This window comes from Salarias fasciatus, chromosome 4 (assembly GCF_902148845.1).
Source record: "Salarias fasciatus chromosome 4, fSalaFa1.1, whole genome shotgun sequence".
Lineage (NCBI taxonomy): Eukaryota > Metazoa > Chordata > Actinopteri > Blenniiformes > Blenniidae > Salarias > Salarias fasciatus.
Window position 1 is genome coordinate 4,183,699 of NC_043748.1, and position 16,227 is coordinate 4,199,925.

The window sequence follows — 16,227 nt, forward strand, 5'->3', positions numbered from 1 at the left end:
AGACACAGCAGACCTATTTGTAGGAATAATTTACCATACTTTAAATCAGAGCAGAAACAAATACAGATTTTATTTGTACATGAGGGTAGTTCATTGAAAAAAAAAAAACATGTAAATAAATGAGTGTAAAATAAAAAATAATTTAGGTGTTGTTTGCTTTTTTTTTTCTTAATAAAATTACACAGATCAAAAAAAATAAATAAAAATTCTATATGAGCAGAGTAGTGACAGGTTGTGGAGGGTACATGCTGCCTTTTTACTGTCCTCTTAAAATCACCACTGACAGTCACTCACGTGAGACTACATACACAGAAACATTACATTTAAATTACTGCTGCTGTACTTCAAACTCTTTTTTTTTTTTTTTAATCCACAACTCAGCCAGACTTTCCACATTGCCGAAGCTAAGTACTGTAGCTTGTAGGGCTGGAAAAGCTTCTTTCTCAAAGCTTATTTCAATCGAAAGTGTGTTTTCAGTAATGAATAACCTCTAAAATCGAAGCAATGTCATTGTTATACACAGTAATGTGAAATAACCGTTGCTAGCTTAAACAGTTCCTGGATAATACAAGCTTTATTTAGGATGTGCAGGCGTTTAGTAAAACAGTTTGGTTCATTTTTTTTTAACCCATGAACATTCTTTATGTAATAGTTTGCTTTCATTTAAGCATCATTTGGCTAGTTTTACAGAGCAGCAGGTGTTTGAGACCTCCAATGAATCTGAATTCACCCAGAGAAAGGTTTGTCTTTTGTTTGGCATCAACCAGAGACGCAGACGTGGTAATAAGTGCTAAAAAATATATATCTTTATATCCATACATATCAAGGCATCTTAAATATAATTCTGTAACTTCACCATGAGAGGTCGCTGTTAGGCTTCAGAGAAAACGCTTTGAGCTGTTTTCTTCTGAATGTGCTGGAAAAAAAAATGACTTTAATCATGTGATCAGGTGAGTTTTCTTGTTTGAAACTCTTGATTTTGCCAGTTGACATCAGGATTTTACACACACGAAAAAAAAAAAAAAAAAATCTTCACTTAAAGAAGCCCGAACGGCTGTAAACGGAACATTTGGTCAACAGTCGCTTTAACGTACTGCAGGTTCGATCCAGAAAATTGACCGATCGCATTTTTAATCCGCGTTTTAAAGTCTCGCTTCAATGCAAATAGCAGCTTTACAAGTTCATGACGTACATGTGCTGCTCAGTGAGAGTGAACTGACAGTCAGACTGTCGCCAGGGGTGTCAAACGCATTTTATTGACACCTTCAGTGAAACGTCCAAGAAACTGCCGCGTCACCGTGCCGGTTTTTGGCCCGCGGGCCTTATGTTTGACACCCCTGCTGTGAGCGACGCAGTAATTACCAGCTTCAACCTGTGTGTAACCCCGGTTTCAAACAAATAGTACATGTGCTGAGAGGAACTATCCATGGGTTATAAATACTCGAGAGAGGAGAGAATAGTTTTCTCGTTGTTAATGTAAAGATTTCCTCTTTTCTTTTTTTGTTTCTGTTTTCAGATTAAGGTCAGCATCAGTAACAATTAGACTTCAAAGACTGATTACATAATCACACCACTCCCAGATAGTAAAAGACATAAATATAGAAAAATATGTAATATATTTATATATATATATTTATATACTGTATATGCATCCTGTATAAAACTAAGTATCGGGGGGGGGAAAAAAAGAACATAGGGTGTATCAACATAGAAACCAAAGTGAAAATACAAAATGAGAGTAAGAACACAGCAATGCCCCTGCTTCAAAATCACAGCAGGATGTACAGCAGCAGAGTTCCCCGTACTGTTCTTTGCAGCTATGGAACAGGGGAAGAACAGTCATGTCCTCTTAGCCAAGAGAAAATCCTGACATGAACAATCTCTATTGACTTCACTCCAAATTAGGAATGGATCCTCGGTAAGAAACGGCTGAATTTCAAGTGAATTTTTTCATGTTTAAATATTACAGAACACGTACAATAACAACCGGGCATTTTACTGCATTTAGTCGGCTTTTTTTTTTTTCTTCTTTTTTTTAATGTTTTGTAGAGACGGGCGTCAGGAGTTCTCTTGTAGAAGAGTGTGTCGAAAGCAAAGTGAACGGCCGCTGTTTCAGAGCCGGCAGTAGGAATGATTTCTGTTCGGACGGAGTTCTTCAATGTAACCTGACGACACAAGCAGTGGGAGCTTTGTCGTCTCTAATCTGTAATATACAGGACGGAAGTTGGATTGCATTGTACTTTTAAAAAGAAAGGAGAGAAAAAAAAAGAAACTGCTCTCGTCGTTATCGTTATATCCAATATGGATTACCTACCAAAGAGTGGCATACAAAGGAAAGGCTAAACATCAGTAAGTGCTGCAGTATACATGTCAGAGTACACCATCCTTTGTGACATGAGGCGTCTCCACCGGCACCGAGTGGTCTCACCACGTCCGATCATGCGGCGGAGCCCTGTAGGAATTGCGTTTTTTTTTTTTTTTTTTTTGTCGTCTTTATCCAATTCCAAACAGAAGTTGTCCTGTGACCTGGTTTTCATTTAAACTGTATCGGCTTCCTTTTAAGTGCTTCATGCTGAGAGGCGAATCCTCCCAATCCAAACTAATCTGACATTTTTTTTTTTTTTTTTTTTTTTTAGTCCTCCAGAGTTCAACCTTTAAAACGGCTCTAATCATACTTATGGTGAATTTGATTCGATTTGAGCTACGAATACACCAACATCTCACATTCCGCACCCTCACACCGGCCTTCAATGCCTTCCTCTACCAAACCCATCACAGCCCAGCATTTTTTTTTTTTTTTAAGCAAACAATCTGAAATAGTATATTTCATCAATGCCAGAATGCACCGAAGACGCCTCTTTATAATCGGACCAACGTGACTCGGACCCCCTGCGGACATGTCCTCCAGTCCTCTCCAGCAGAGAAAAGGCACAAATCTTTAATAACCTGTTGCAATGGGAGTCGGTATAGTCCAGGACGGGCAGAGAATAGCTCTCAAAATACTAAATTAGACCCATGGAGGAACATTCATGGAAACTTTCTGTGAAAAGCTGCTATCTGACACCATCAACTAGTTAGACGCTGCTGATCTGAACGTTTTGGTAACTCTCAATATATAATCTGCAACTGTTGGTCTTTTTAATCCAAACTTCTTCAGAGGGATAGTAGGATAAGGCACCTCACCTTCTTGACCTCCCCAGGCAGGTTTCTGATGACCTCTCGTAGCTCAACACTGTTCCAGCCTCTTGCCCCGGACGGCTGCGTTTCGGCTGGTTTTCACTCAACCAAAACAATTTTTACTGCTTCGCACCTCCTAAAAGAGAAGCGGAACGTATCGGTGGAAACATCTGGTGTTGTGTTTGGACGGTTCCTCGGAGGCGTCTGGCTGGAGAGCAGGAGACGTCACTATTTAAGGCTTCAGAAAGGCTCCGCTCACGTTGAGACGCTTGGTCAGATAAGGACATTTGGCAAAAAGGCTTCGAGGATAGAGCTACTTCAGTCTCGGGTGTTTTAGAACATTGAAAGTCGTCAGGTGTCCAATACTTTCTGCTGGAGTGAATCTCTGTGTTCAGAGGCCCAGTGACCTGCCGGCGCTGGGGGTCAGGGGTCAGGAGGAGGGGGGAGTTACACAGTGCACAGACAATGTAGGGTGTGTGAGGACGACAGAAGAAGGGAGACAGAATGGTGAATGCAGCACAACGTCACATAGAGCCGGCCCCCTCGCCGCCTCCCTCAGTCTAACGGCCGAGCGTCCTCTCAGCGCAGGAGGGGGGGGTGGGAGTGGGTTCGGGCCGGGTCGGAGCCAGGAGCCCGGTCCCGTCGGCACTAGGAGGGGGCCGAGAACGGGGCGGGGCTGGAGTTGTTGTGGTTGGCCGACTTGACGATGGTGATGACGCTGGTGGTGGCCACCTTGCCCGGCGACAGGGGCCCCCGCGTCACTGTCCGGGCGAAGCACTGCAGGGCCTCGTACTTGGCGCGCAGGGCGTCCAGCTCCAGCCTCATGCTGGCGTTCTCGCGCGCCAGCTTGTCCACCTCCTGCTGCAGCTCCGTCTTCTGCCGCTCCAGCTCCTCCTTCTGCGTGACGCGCTTGATGCGGCAGCTGGCGGCGTAGCCGCGGTTCTTCAGGGTCCGCCGCCGCTGCTTCAACCGCACCACGTCCTCCTTGGTGAGTCCGCGCAGGTGCTGGTTCAGCTCCCGCACGGACATGGCCACCAGCTCGTCGTCGCTGAGCGCCGGAGCATTCTCCCCCGCCTCCTTCTTGACCTGCGGGAGAGGAAGGCGCAGCAGGTGAGGGTTGGGACAGGCGTCAGGAAGGCCTCCCTCACACTCGCCACTCACCTTTAAAGCTTTGCTCGTCTTGAAATGAGTCGTCATTCCCTGCATGCAGACGAGTGACCAGAATCTCACAGAAGACACACTGAGGACAAGAAAAGAGGGTCAGCGTCAGACAATGACAAATCAATAGTTCTTAGGATGTCAGATTGTATATTTTTTACTTTTTTTGCAAGGCGGGTTTCAACATGTGTTGGATCTTGGGTGGTGGGTGACGACACACAAGTGACTTCAGGTCCAAAAGTTATTTTTAAATCCCAACTTTGAGGGATTTGTCTTTTATTTTGGATAATTGATTTATAAAACAGTACCTTCAAACACAAATCCCCTGAACTCACATGTGTTCAACACCCCTGCTTCACAGCGAGGGCTGTTTTGGATCGTATTGTACCAACACGTTCAGATTTCTCTGAACAGCAGCAGTGTGTCTCAGATCCAGAATCTGAAAGATCAGCATGAATGACGCAGATACAAGCGCTCCTCTCTGTGAATTAACCGAGAGGCGACACAGCAGCATTCCAGGGTTACATCATATGTCAATATTAGTGTCTGTTTGTGCCATATGTGCCAGCAGATGGCAGCACGACTCCAGTAAATAGCAGCAACTGGAGCGTGCCTGTATTTACCTATGAGAGCAGGAGGAGGAGGAGGGCCCTGACAATGTAGTTCACTAGACCAGGCAAAATTAGAAACAGGCAACCTCTCTGCCGCTGCTCTTCGCAGAACTTTGCATCTAAGCTCTTGTGACTTAGTGATTTTGCCAGGGCAGTTTTTAGAAAAGCCTTCAGTGTGCTGGTTACAGCAAGGCGCATGCTTTCCAGACTGCTGCCATGGCCAAAAAAAGCGAGAGCGCTGAGCTGTGATCCTGTGAGAGGCACACATCCCCCCCCCCCCCCCCCCCCCCCCCCCCCCCCCCCCCCAACCCCCCCAGGCTCCATTTCAGGACCTGCAGACCAGCTCGACTACGAGTTCACTGTTCCATGCTCACAGCTGCCATGGAAACGCCCTGCCAATGGGCGTGGGAGTGTGAGTCACATGGTCACCGAAAGGGTAAACAAGTCTCATTCATAACCGCAGCACAACCCATACATAGTACAAATCACAAACATCCACTTATGCTGACGACTTCAAGGCAGCACACACACACACACACACACACACACACACACACACACACACACACGCACGCACGCACACACACTCTCTCCTGTGACGGTCTCTGTTTTTTGTTACTTGTCCCTCTGAATGCCGCTCAATCTAATCTGATATCTCGGTGTCTACAGCAACAGGCAGTCCAAAACACTGGCCGTCACACACTCCCAAACACATAACGTTTACAGTGATGTTGAACTTTACAGGCCAGTAGGTGCGCATGTGGAAAAATTCCTGACGATAGAGTGTCACAGAGAAATAGTTTCCTTTATAGTCACTAATGTATTTTTTGCTGAGAGACAATTGGAGTCTATCGATTCAGGGCTGCGCCTCTATGGCTGGATCCTCTTACGCCGGGCTTTCCTGAGCCTGTCCATGCCCTTATTTAACTCTGGGGGGGATATATTTAGCGCACAGCGCTGACACAAATTTCTGCCAACTAAACAATTTAAGCGAGCATGTGATAAGTGATACTTCAGTAAGAGGGCAAATACCTCCCTCGGCTTTCCTCCATGAAAGCTACTTTCATGGAGGACTGGTACGCCGGGCGCCACGGCTCGTTCCAGGGTGTTCGTCGTGTTTCCACCATGGCTGTAAAAATGTTGCTAATATAACAAAACTTTTTTTTTTCCAAACATTAGTCATTATCCTTAAAATAGCTCAAATCTGATTCTGAACTCTGCCTTGGAAAATAAACAGAAGCCAAACCCAGAGCCACACGAACTGCTGTTCAGAAAACTTAAAGAACATCTGCTGCTAAAAAAAAAATAAAAAAACGCCGCAGAAGAATTACGTAATCGAGATTTTCAGAGGCATCGAATAAACATGACGGCCTGAAAATGAGGCATTCCACAACAAGAAAGTTGGCCTAAACAGCCTCATCTAAGAGGGGTTGCGTCAGAAGGGGGTCCCTGGGTATATTCCTCTCAAAGACCATGGAAATGTGGTGTGGGGCCTCCCGTCTCTTCGTACTGGAGGCCTCCAGCCTAAACCAAGAGGCCAGGTTGTTTCCCTCAAATTCTTTAGGCATGTGCTTATGTTTTTGCAACTCGCGCACGGACAAGGTTTTTCTTGATCGCAAAGTCTCCTCCGGAGGAAAAACAGCAATTATATCACACAGCCAAATCCACTAACCCCCCCACCCCCCAACGCAGGCGAGAAAACAACTCATGGTAGGGTTTTTCATAACACAGAGAGAAGGAGTCTGGGAAAATATCTGAAACAAAAAAAAAAAAAAAAAAAAGGCCACAGATGGCGGGTAAAGAACAAAAAAAAAAAAAAAAAAAAACTGCATTCCTGAGTGAACACACATGTGCAAACTCTCACATGCACACATCCAGGCAGATCTTGGCTGCCGAGGGGAGCGGGCTGCCTGAATATGTCCTGCTATGCACTCGGCTGTGGGGGTGGAGTTCAAGACGATCCCACTTGTAAAACAATGGGCCGCAAATTTCGCGAAATGTCTGGAATTCAGAAGCGTCTCATGTCTCTTTCGCTCGCCGTGCCCAAACAAATCCGGCCCGGCATACGTGTCGTGCGCGCGCTTGTGTGTGTGTGTGTGTGTGGGACGTGAGACCACCGTCTGCGAGGAGAGCAGAAGATACAGTCCACCTTTCCTTTCACTTCTTCATGGGTCCTGCTCACTCAGCTGTCTGCTCCACGTCTCCTGTTTGTTAGGACAGCTGTGCACGGCCCGGGCTGCTGAGCGCACGTCTTGTTTTGAGGAGACGCTTTGTGACCCCGTTCACGAGAGAAGCAGAAAAAAAAAAAACACACCCAGGCCAGAAAATGGGGACAAATATGAATATTACACATGTTAACCTATTTACAAGTCATTTCGACGAACTTGAGCAGTTTCTCTTCATGTTAGGGTCATTTCCAGCCTCAAGTTCATGCAGCAGGTGAGCGCAAACCCGAACCCTACCCCTAACCCTCTGCTATCAGACTCCTCTGCTCACGCTTCAGTGGTAAATGCAGACTCGGCTTTGTTTTTCTCCTGTTTTCAGCTCGCTCTGGGAGCGAGCTCGACAGAAAGCCGACTCGGCGCTCGCCCTTGACCGTCTACCTCGGTCCTCCGAGAAAGCTCCCGCTTTTCTTGCGCTCTTCCAAAGAGGAGGTGAGGAGCTTTCCCGCCGCAGACTGGGGGCGCGCAGCCCACTCTCGCTCTTTTCCTCGGCGCAGCACATTCGGTGGGATAATATGTGAAGGAAATGGAGAGCATAGCTGAGCAGTGAGTCACGCTGTTTACTGGTAAAAGCGACGACCAGCGGCAGGGAATCACACCCTCCTGATCTGACGTTTCCTGGAAAATCCCGTTGTTTCACGGAGAGGAAGGAAAAGTACAGAGAACCTTGGAAATGGTTGGCATGACCGCCGGAACGTTTGGCGCGGAAAGGGAGGAGAAGTCACTAAATATCTGAGGAGAGATATTCTCCCAGCCGTGACAGCTCGATTCACAGAAATGCCAAAAATGCAACGGAAATGGACATTAACGGAGTTACGAGCCAAACACACAGTTTCTGAAAATCTTCTGTGACTCTTTACTTGGAAATGTTGATATTAATCCAGTTAATGTTCTCTTTTAAACCCACTAGCTGGGGCACTGGTGTAAACACGGGCAGGATGTGAGCGGAAATCACAAGTTTAGGTTATTTTAGAGCATTTGTTTACATGGCTGTCACTTTGCAATGTGACTCACCAGCCTAATCAGCAAGTTTCAGCTGAGAATAAACAAGGCATGCCCGACACCACCATCTCGCTAAATAAATAAAACGGCGAACCCGACACTCGCCACACCTGTGGCCCACCACCAAGTGAAAGCAGTGTTTGGAAATCCAGGAAAGAACATGATGCAAATCTCCTCGGATTCCGTGTAACTGTCAGTGAGTCACAGTCTGCAGACTCTGCCTCTTATTGTTTTGTATGTGCGCTCTCCGGCGTGTTCAGCTGTGTGTAAAATCGCCGGCTTCCAGAGTCAATGATGAAAACTCAACATCTCTTCTTTTTTTTTTTCCCAGTAAAGGGAGCAAAACACATCACGGCCAACAAAATCCCAGTGAGTCATCACATTGCTACCCACAAATATTTCACTTTCACAACACTCCACCACCAAAAACGCTCTGTGTTCTCCACCGCCGTCCGGCCAGATGAATAACCGGAGCCAGACTATTCAACCATGGGGGATTTCTTTTAATGTGCTTGCGAGGTGGTGAAATGAGTCAGCTGCTGTGACTGCTCCATCCAAAACAGACATCATCACTTTGGTGATTGAACCACATGTTAACCTCATGACAGGGGGGGGGGTGGGGTGCAACCTATCCCACTGTCTGAGACACATTGTGCACCCAACAGTGGACGAAGAAGAAAAACATCCTGGGCACAAATCTGTGACCATCTAAGTGGAACAAGCTGCCCAGAGACAAATATTTTCCATCTATTAATCACGGTGCCATTAAAAAGGTCACAAGTCCACGATAGTCAGGAAAGAAAAAGAAAGATGGAGGTAAAAAAGAAAAATCCATCAGGTCAGCACACTTTGAGAACCGGGTTTATTTATCTTCACCCATTAAGATTTATGTGGACCACAAATTACAGCTAAACAGAGAGATAAGATAAAGCCATTTGTTCCTCCACAGTGATTGATTGATTGTGGAAATATGTGCCCCTCCTGCTGTTTGCTGGAACTGCTGCTTTCTCCTGTGTGGACCAGGCAGCCCTGGTGGTCTCACCTCACATCGTGCCCTTTGTCCCACATGTCGAAAATGCAGACCACGTGTTGATCCCAATGTCAAGAGCAGGCTGCTATTCCAAATACTGTCTTTAAAGAGGATGTGGAAATGCTTTACATTAAACTTTTTTTTAAAACTTCTATTATCCTTTAAATATAATCCGAGAAATACAGAATAGAGTTTAAACAATGTCTGAATAACTTATAATTACAAACATCAGTGAGCAACAGTAACTTTCATTTTCAGTTAAATTGTTTCAGAAAAATAATGTATTCCATAAATAAGTTGGCGTGAGTTCTGAGCGCTCTGAATTGATCCATTCACTTCAAAGTATTGCACGAATGTGTATTTAAAGAGTTTGAAATGAGCGAAAAAAGGAAAATAAGGTACAAATAATAGACGATTACTATAATAAACTTCCTGATCGCGCCTGTTCCGACGCCTGATCCACTTTCTGGGCATTGCGTAGTGTTTCTCCAGCACAACACGTGTCCGCCGCACAAACTCTTCACCAAGTCAACATCAACTCTCAGAACCGGGTCAGAACTCATCCCGCGAGCTGTGCGGCGGAAACCCAGACCCGCCACCGAGCTCCGGTATGTCACCCTGAGAACTCCAACTATTAACACAGGAATGTAGATTAAAAAAAAAAAAAAAAGAAACCGAGGTGGGGAAAAAAAAGACAACAAGCTGAGCTCACCTCTGTGGACGGACTCCTCTGTGGACCCGGGAGTTGCGTGAATGTTGCCGGGAGTCGGTGTCGGTCGCGCGCGGGTCCCGGTTAAACGTGACACGGCGGGTGTAGCGCGTGGAGCGGACGGCGGCGGCGTATCCTCGTACTAAATTAACTAAAAAACAACAACAATGTACCAACATTCCACGCGCTGCTTCCGCAAGCACTCACGTCACCGATTCCTCGTGACCGCCCCCTCCATTCATGAAAATAACTTTCTGCTGACGTCAGTCTGGGAAGAGAGGGGGGGGGTCGAGGGAGGAGGTGGGAGGGGGGATCCATAAATAGAAGATAGATACTGTTGGCCGCTGCTTTTGCTTACTTTACAAAACTAATCTGTACGAAGTCAGCTTCTTCTTCCTTTTTATACAATCCGAGAAAAAAAAAAAAAAAAAAAAAACAGAAGTTCCAGGAGGAAATCTCAGACTTGTTGCTCTCCTCAGACCTCCTGCTCCCTCCCACTTCTTTTATGGTCAGGCCTTCACTACAAGGTATTCAAAAATGTGCATTAAGTGAGTGAAAACAGCGACCCCCCCCCCTCCCTGTGTGAGAGCTTGGGAGCAGCAGCATTCCATTCCTGGGGAAAGTATGTGGTGTAGTAGCCCAGCAGTCACAGGATTTCTCTTATTTTAACTGCGCTGCAGCCAGTCACGTCACAAGTTATTCTGGGTAATTAAAGCAGTGGATGCAGATATGCTTAGTCTGCATCCTTTTAAGGTTTTTCCGGTTCTAGTTTTGAGATATTCGGCTTTGAGGTGGCTCCAGACTGTGCCTGTTAAAAGCAGATGCTGTGTGTTTACACTATAAACATGGAGGGCTACACAGTTCAAAACAAAGCTCACTTTCCCTTCTCGTTTCTGCTGAGCGGACCAGCTTTTTAAAAAGCATATTTTAAAGACTTTCCAAACATGTTTTTTGAATACTTGAACATCAGCAGTCCTGGTCTTGGAGGGCCATGGTCCCGTGCCTTCGCTTTGACGCATCTGATTGTAATGACTGGTTTGTTATTAGGTCTTCTGCAGAGCTTCATGATGATCCATTAAATCCAGGTGTGCTGCAGCAGGGAAACATTGAAAACATGCTGGGCCGTGGCGCTGAAAGAAGAGGAGTGCCCATCTCTACCCTGCACAGGACAAACACACTCTCACAGCGTGGCCGTGGCCCCCTGTTAACCCCAGCAAAGGAACAGCTCTTCACTTGTTATTTTTATTACTATTAATACTCTACAATTATTAGATTTCCTTTCAGCATATTTCTTTTGATCATGAGGGGTTTTTTTTTTCAAAAAGTAAATTAAAAGAAAAAAGGAGGATCCACCTGACTCCCAGATGTTTCTTTTGCTGCTGGGTCCCCAGTGAAGCTCTCTGGGGGGGGCCCCAACCCTCACAGGGGTGGCTTCAAAGATTCATGTGAGGTCCCAAAGGCCTCTTGATTTTAAGTTAAAGTGATTTTTTTTACTTTTTAAATGTGGCTGAGTTAGCATTTACTCTATCAATGTCAAAAAAACTATTAGGTTTAAGTGTCAGATTACATATTAGGTGTTTTTTTTTTAATTTAATAAAGGCACAAAAATGATATTTTTTTCAGCATACAGAGAGAAAAAATGGCGGTCAGGCTGAAAAGAAAGGTGAATCTGTCAAAAAGCAGAAGCAGAAAAGGTTGGGAACCACTCAGCTAGACCGCTCTGCTTTATAAGGGAAACGAGCCCCGAGATTCACATTAAAGATGAAATCACAGAAGGTCGAGTTTTCACTACAAATTCCCGGTAAAGGTCAACGTGCCTCACACAGCTCCTGTGACACATGCATGTGATCAATTTCATGAAAAACTCATCCATTTAGTAACCAGGAGACAATGCCTGTTTGTTTCTTTAAATCCACCGATTTATTCAGAAAAATATGGGAAACTGTCAAATGCACTGAAAAATGAGTTTTCACAATGAAGGCAGTGTGGAGACACCTCAGCATGAACGCATCGTCTGGTGCTTTCCCTGGTTTTACTTCTTTATTTCATTGACCTTTTTAGGTCAAAAGACATTTTGCTATTGAATTTTTCTTTTTTCTGTTCCATGATGACTTCTATTGAGTGGAGTTAAATTTAGCCCAAAAGAGGAAACGCAGAAACACAAAAATAAACACACGCAGTATGTGAGGCATGTCGTCAGTGCGACCTTTAGATACATGACGAAGCAGATTAGTAAATGAGTGATTAAAGGCCTGTTGGGTTGTGACCACAGAGCGGCTGTTGAGGCAAAAAAGAAATAAAACTTGTTGCTAGTCAGAGTCTCTGATGTGAGGAGGGCTCCGCTTTTTACTGTTTTTCCAAAGCACTGACGTTCAAAACACTGAAAACACTGAGTTATGACACTTGTGAGTCACAAGAGGAATACTCCCTCATACGCTCCACAAAGGCCCGCTTCCAGCAAAAAAACTGACTAACACCCCCCCTTCCATCTTTTTTCTCTGAGCCCGAGATGTTTCCTGGGAAGCAGACTGCTGCAGATTTATGGTTACTGTCTTTACTCTGTGGTTAATGACTCAGCAGATCAGACCCGTTCCTCCGGATCGCATGTGGAATCAATCGGTTTGCTAAAAGATAGTCTGCCGCATTCTTTCATCTGCACTGCGGTGCGCTTGGAGTAAGACGGAAAGCATAGATGAGTAACCGGCTCTGTGTTCGGCTTTGCCTCCATCATCATCATCATCGTCATCGTCATCATCAGGGCAACCGCAAGCAGCAACACACAGTTTCCTCTGGGTGGTTTATGTGGATAAGTTTCTCAATTAGATCATATTTGTTTGTTTTTGGATATTAGAGGTAAAGTTGCACAGTGTTCAAAGGGAAAAAGCATTAAGTAGGATGGGAGAAGAGGGGAAGAGGTGAACTGATCTGAGATCAGATGAGAGTGGGTGAGATTAGACAGATGGGGTGAGGTGAGGTGAGACAGGATGAAATAGTTTGGAATGAGTAAATGCAGTGTGAGATTTTATTAGATATAACGATATAGGATGAGTTGAGACTGTATGAGATCAGATCACAGGATGAAGTGAGATAGACTGAGCCGGGATGGTTTAAAACCGACTGGAATGAAAGAAACTTCTCTTTACATGTGATGATGCTGCTAGATAACACCAGATATGACTGAAATGTTTGAATAAGAACACAAATAGGATTTGAAATAATCTCATAATGTTTTGAATTAGTTGTAAGAATAATTGACAGGCATTTGATCAAAGTGATGTTTTGATACTCTAAATTGAAACGTTAAATGTGCAGAGGTTTGTGATTGGATTAAGCATGATATTAAATCAGAGATGAGATGACATTAAGCTGAGTGAGACAGGATGTAGTTGGGGAAACGTTGAACAAACAAACAGAAACTAGATCACAGCACTTGCGCTACGCTGTGTTTCCTGCTGAATGTCACAGCAGTCAGACTCTGAGACAGAGCCTCTGCAGGACCACCGCCGGTGCTGCGCATCAGTCGGACGTCCAGCTGCTCAGTCGATGCCATTCCACCCAATTACCGTCCATCTGGCGGCGGCGCACGTAGATGACCTGAAATACACCCGGGGTGTCCAACAGCACACAAACAGGGACGGCGGACTGGGGTGGGTTCGATCTGTGGGGTCCAGGTCCTTGCAGGCAGGTTTGGATTACAGGAAGTAACATTGAGTCACTAATCTTGCTTCTTTCTGACTCAGACTGTTGAACTCAGAAATCTGATCTGGTACAAAGAGGCCCCCTGTTGTAAGAGGATCTTTTTTTTTTTTTTTCTTCCAAATGCTTTAAATTATTAGCAAGGAGGGGGAAAAAAAAGGCTGATATTTACCATGCAGGATTTTTCAAACTGAGGTAACAACATTCCCACGAGCAAAGTCATATAAAATCGTAAATACAGATTCAAAAACTCATTTTCTCGCGCTGGATGTTTACTCACTGTAGAGCAGTTTGCTTGCTGAGAATACCTGACACATGAAATAGCTGTCTCTGGCACTGTTCGAGCCAGAAGTTGAAGGATTGTTTTTGCAGATTTATGAACTTCCCAGATGACACAGAGTTTAATTCGGAGCTCTTACTGAACATTCCACTGACTTCACCAAAATGTGTTTCATATGAAAACACTTTACGTAACCAGCTGGCAGTTCGGAGCTGCTTTAGAAAAACCGACAGCGTGAAGTTAGATATGGGTGGCAGCAGAGGCCGGGGCGGGCCTCGGGTCGGAGGGCTGTGTCCACCAGACACTCTGAGAGCTTCGCCCGAGTGAAAACTCTTTGATTGCTGAAGCAAAAAGAAAAACCTATCAAGGAAGATGATCACAAGTCTGCTTCGCTGAAGCGGAGAGCAGCGTCTTACTGCACTTGATAGTCTTGTCACAGCTGAGCAACGGTGGAGGAATGAGCAGATCCGTGCCGCTGACCAGAGGCGGGACTAAATATGGACATTATTAAGGCCGCCCAGGCTTTGATGCTCTCACTCTGTTTTGCTCCAGGCACGGAAAAGTTGTGGGGCGATGAAAACATGTGGACTGTCACTCCTCGAGAAAAGAGATGCAGTTCATCTCCGTTTCTTTAACATTTCACATCCTCTTTCACTGAAACACTCCGTCATCTGTCTCAGGGGACGGTTTGGCTTTGAAGCAGCTGTTTGGTTTGGGTTTTCATTCTGGTTAGTTAGCTCATATGAGGCAGTGCAGTCAGTGATCTGTTTTATAGAGCAGAGGCTGCTGCCACCTTGTGTCGGTTCACCATCACCACCTCGTGTTGTTGTTTGCTACTACAGCCATTAAATGATCTTGAACTTCAGGAATGTGTGATTTGAAAGCCAGTCCCAGCTGACAGGACAAACATGGGGGAACGCACCGTCACGTAGACATGATTTGTTAAGTTTACTCCAAATTTCTTCCAAATTAACAATAGTTAGTTGATACAAGATCATATAGCTGTGCTATGCTTTGGTCCGTTTATAGAATTTATGTTTTAAAAAAAATGCTTTCCACAATACTAATCACTAATGAGACGGTTTCTCATCATTTCATTCAATAGCTATCTCTTATTTGCTTGACAATATAGAAAAATGTTGAATACTGGTACTGGTACAAAGATCTGGCTAAAAAAATTCCTGTGTATTGAAGCTAATTATGTTTTCATAAACTCCAATAAGGAACCCATCACATGGCTATTTTTCTTACCCATACATACTGTTTAATGTTGTATTTACTTTGATAAAAGCATTTTTTCATGAATTTGAAAAATTCCAATGAACAAACTATAAATGATCAATAAACATTAATTAATATAAGGTATCTGTCTTAATCTCAGGGGTGTGAAACACATTTTGGTACAGGAGTCACATGCAGCCCAGTTTCATTTGAGTGGGACAGACTGGAGAAATAATTCCATGATGGTCTTCAAAAAGGATTTTTTTTCCTTGTAGCACACACTTTTCATGATTAAATTGTCATTTGTTTTTAATTTGTGCTGAAAATAGCTACAATCTCAACTTAAAACCAATTTTAATGACACCAAACAGTTAAATGTCCAACAAATTAAATGCTAACTAATGCTAGTTTAAATACTAAACTATTCACAAAGCTGCCCCAGGAGCTAGAATGCTGTGGGAAGTACGGTGCACTGAGCCCTATCCTCTAATGTCTGAATGTTATTCCCTTTAGTCCGTTCATTGCTTTTCACCTACTGTCCCCCCCCTTCGAGGGGGAGTCTTCTCCAGTTTCAGTTGCTGACTCCACTATCACGAGGGCCTACGAACAAGCTCCGGCCGGACCGGGAGGACACTCCTGTCGGTCCTGCCCGCGGACTGGCTTCAGTTCTACCTCTGGGATCCGTAGTTCCTGTGCTGGACCGTCCAACGGACTGTCCTCAACATAGTCCGAGGCTTTACTTCTTATTGTCTCATGCTAGCTGTTGCCAAAGCTGTCCGTCCCTGGGAGAGGGATCCCTCCATACTGTGGTTCTCCCCAAGATTTCTTCTTTTCCCACTGGGTTTTTGGAGTTTTTTCTTGCCGGATGTGAAGGTCTAAGGCGGTTGTTGCTTCGTTTTGTCTTGTTACTGAATTTGACATATTAATATTATGCTTATTCACTGTTTTTATTTTTACCAATCAATGTAACATCTTGAAGCCCTCTGAGGCAACTGTTGTTGTGATACTGGGCTATACAAAAATAAAATTGATTGATTGATTGAAATGTCCAACAAATTAAATGCTAACTAATGCTAGTTTGTTGTCATTCACAGCAGCATCACTGATGTCTCAGTTGATGT

The 16,227-nt window shown here is 44.6% G+C and overlaps 1 protein-coding gene across 1 annotated transcript; it reads right to left on the reverse strand.

Moving 5' to 3' along the window:
- Positions 1–2,013: 2,013 nt before the first annotated feature.
- mafk (v-maf avian musculoaponeurotic fibrosarcoma oncogene homolog K) lies at positions 2,014–10,248 on the reverse strand. The gene is made up of 3 exons (XM_030089824.1): positions 9,913–10,248; positions 4,339–4,417; positions 2,014–4,263 (listed from the first exon to the last, which is right to left on the reverse strand). Exons 1-3 carry the CDS (start codon positions 10,086–10,088, stop codon positions 3,826–3,828), a joined length of 693 nt encoding a protein of 230 aa, XP_029945684.1. The 5' UTR covers positions 10,089–10,248; the 3' UTR covers positions 2,014–3,825.
- Positions 10,249–16,227: the final 5,979 nt, after the last annotated feature.

Bases quoted from the DNA above. Each gene is read 5' to 3' on its own strand.
- mafk (XM_030089824.1), bottom strand. From the start codon at position 10,088: ATGTTGGTACATTGTTGTTGTTTTTTAGTTAATTTAGTACGAGGATAC. The intron at 4,418-9,912 runs GTGAGCTCAGCT...TCTTGTCCTCAG, and splicing joins AGAGGAGTCCGTCCACAGAG to TGTGTCTTCTGTGAGATTCT. The intron at 4,264-4,338 runs GTGAGTGGCGAG...CCTCTCCCGCAG, and splicing joins AGACGAGCAAAGCTTTAAAG to GTCAAGAAGGAGGCGGGGGA.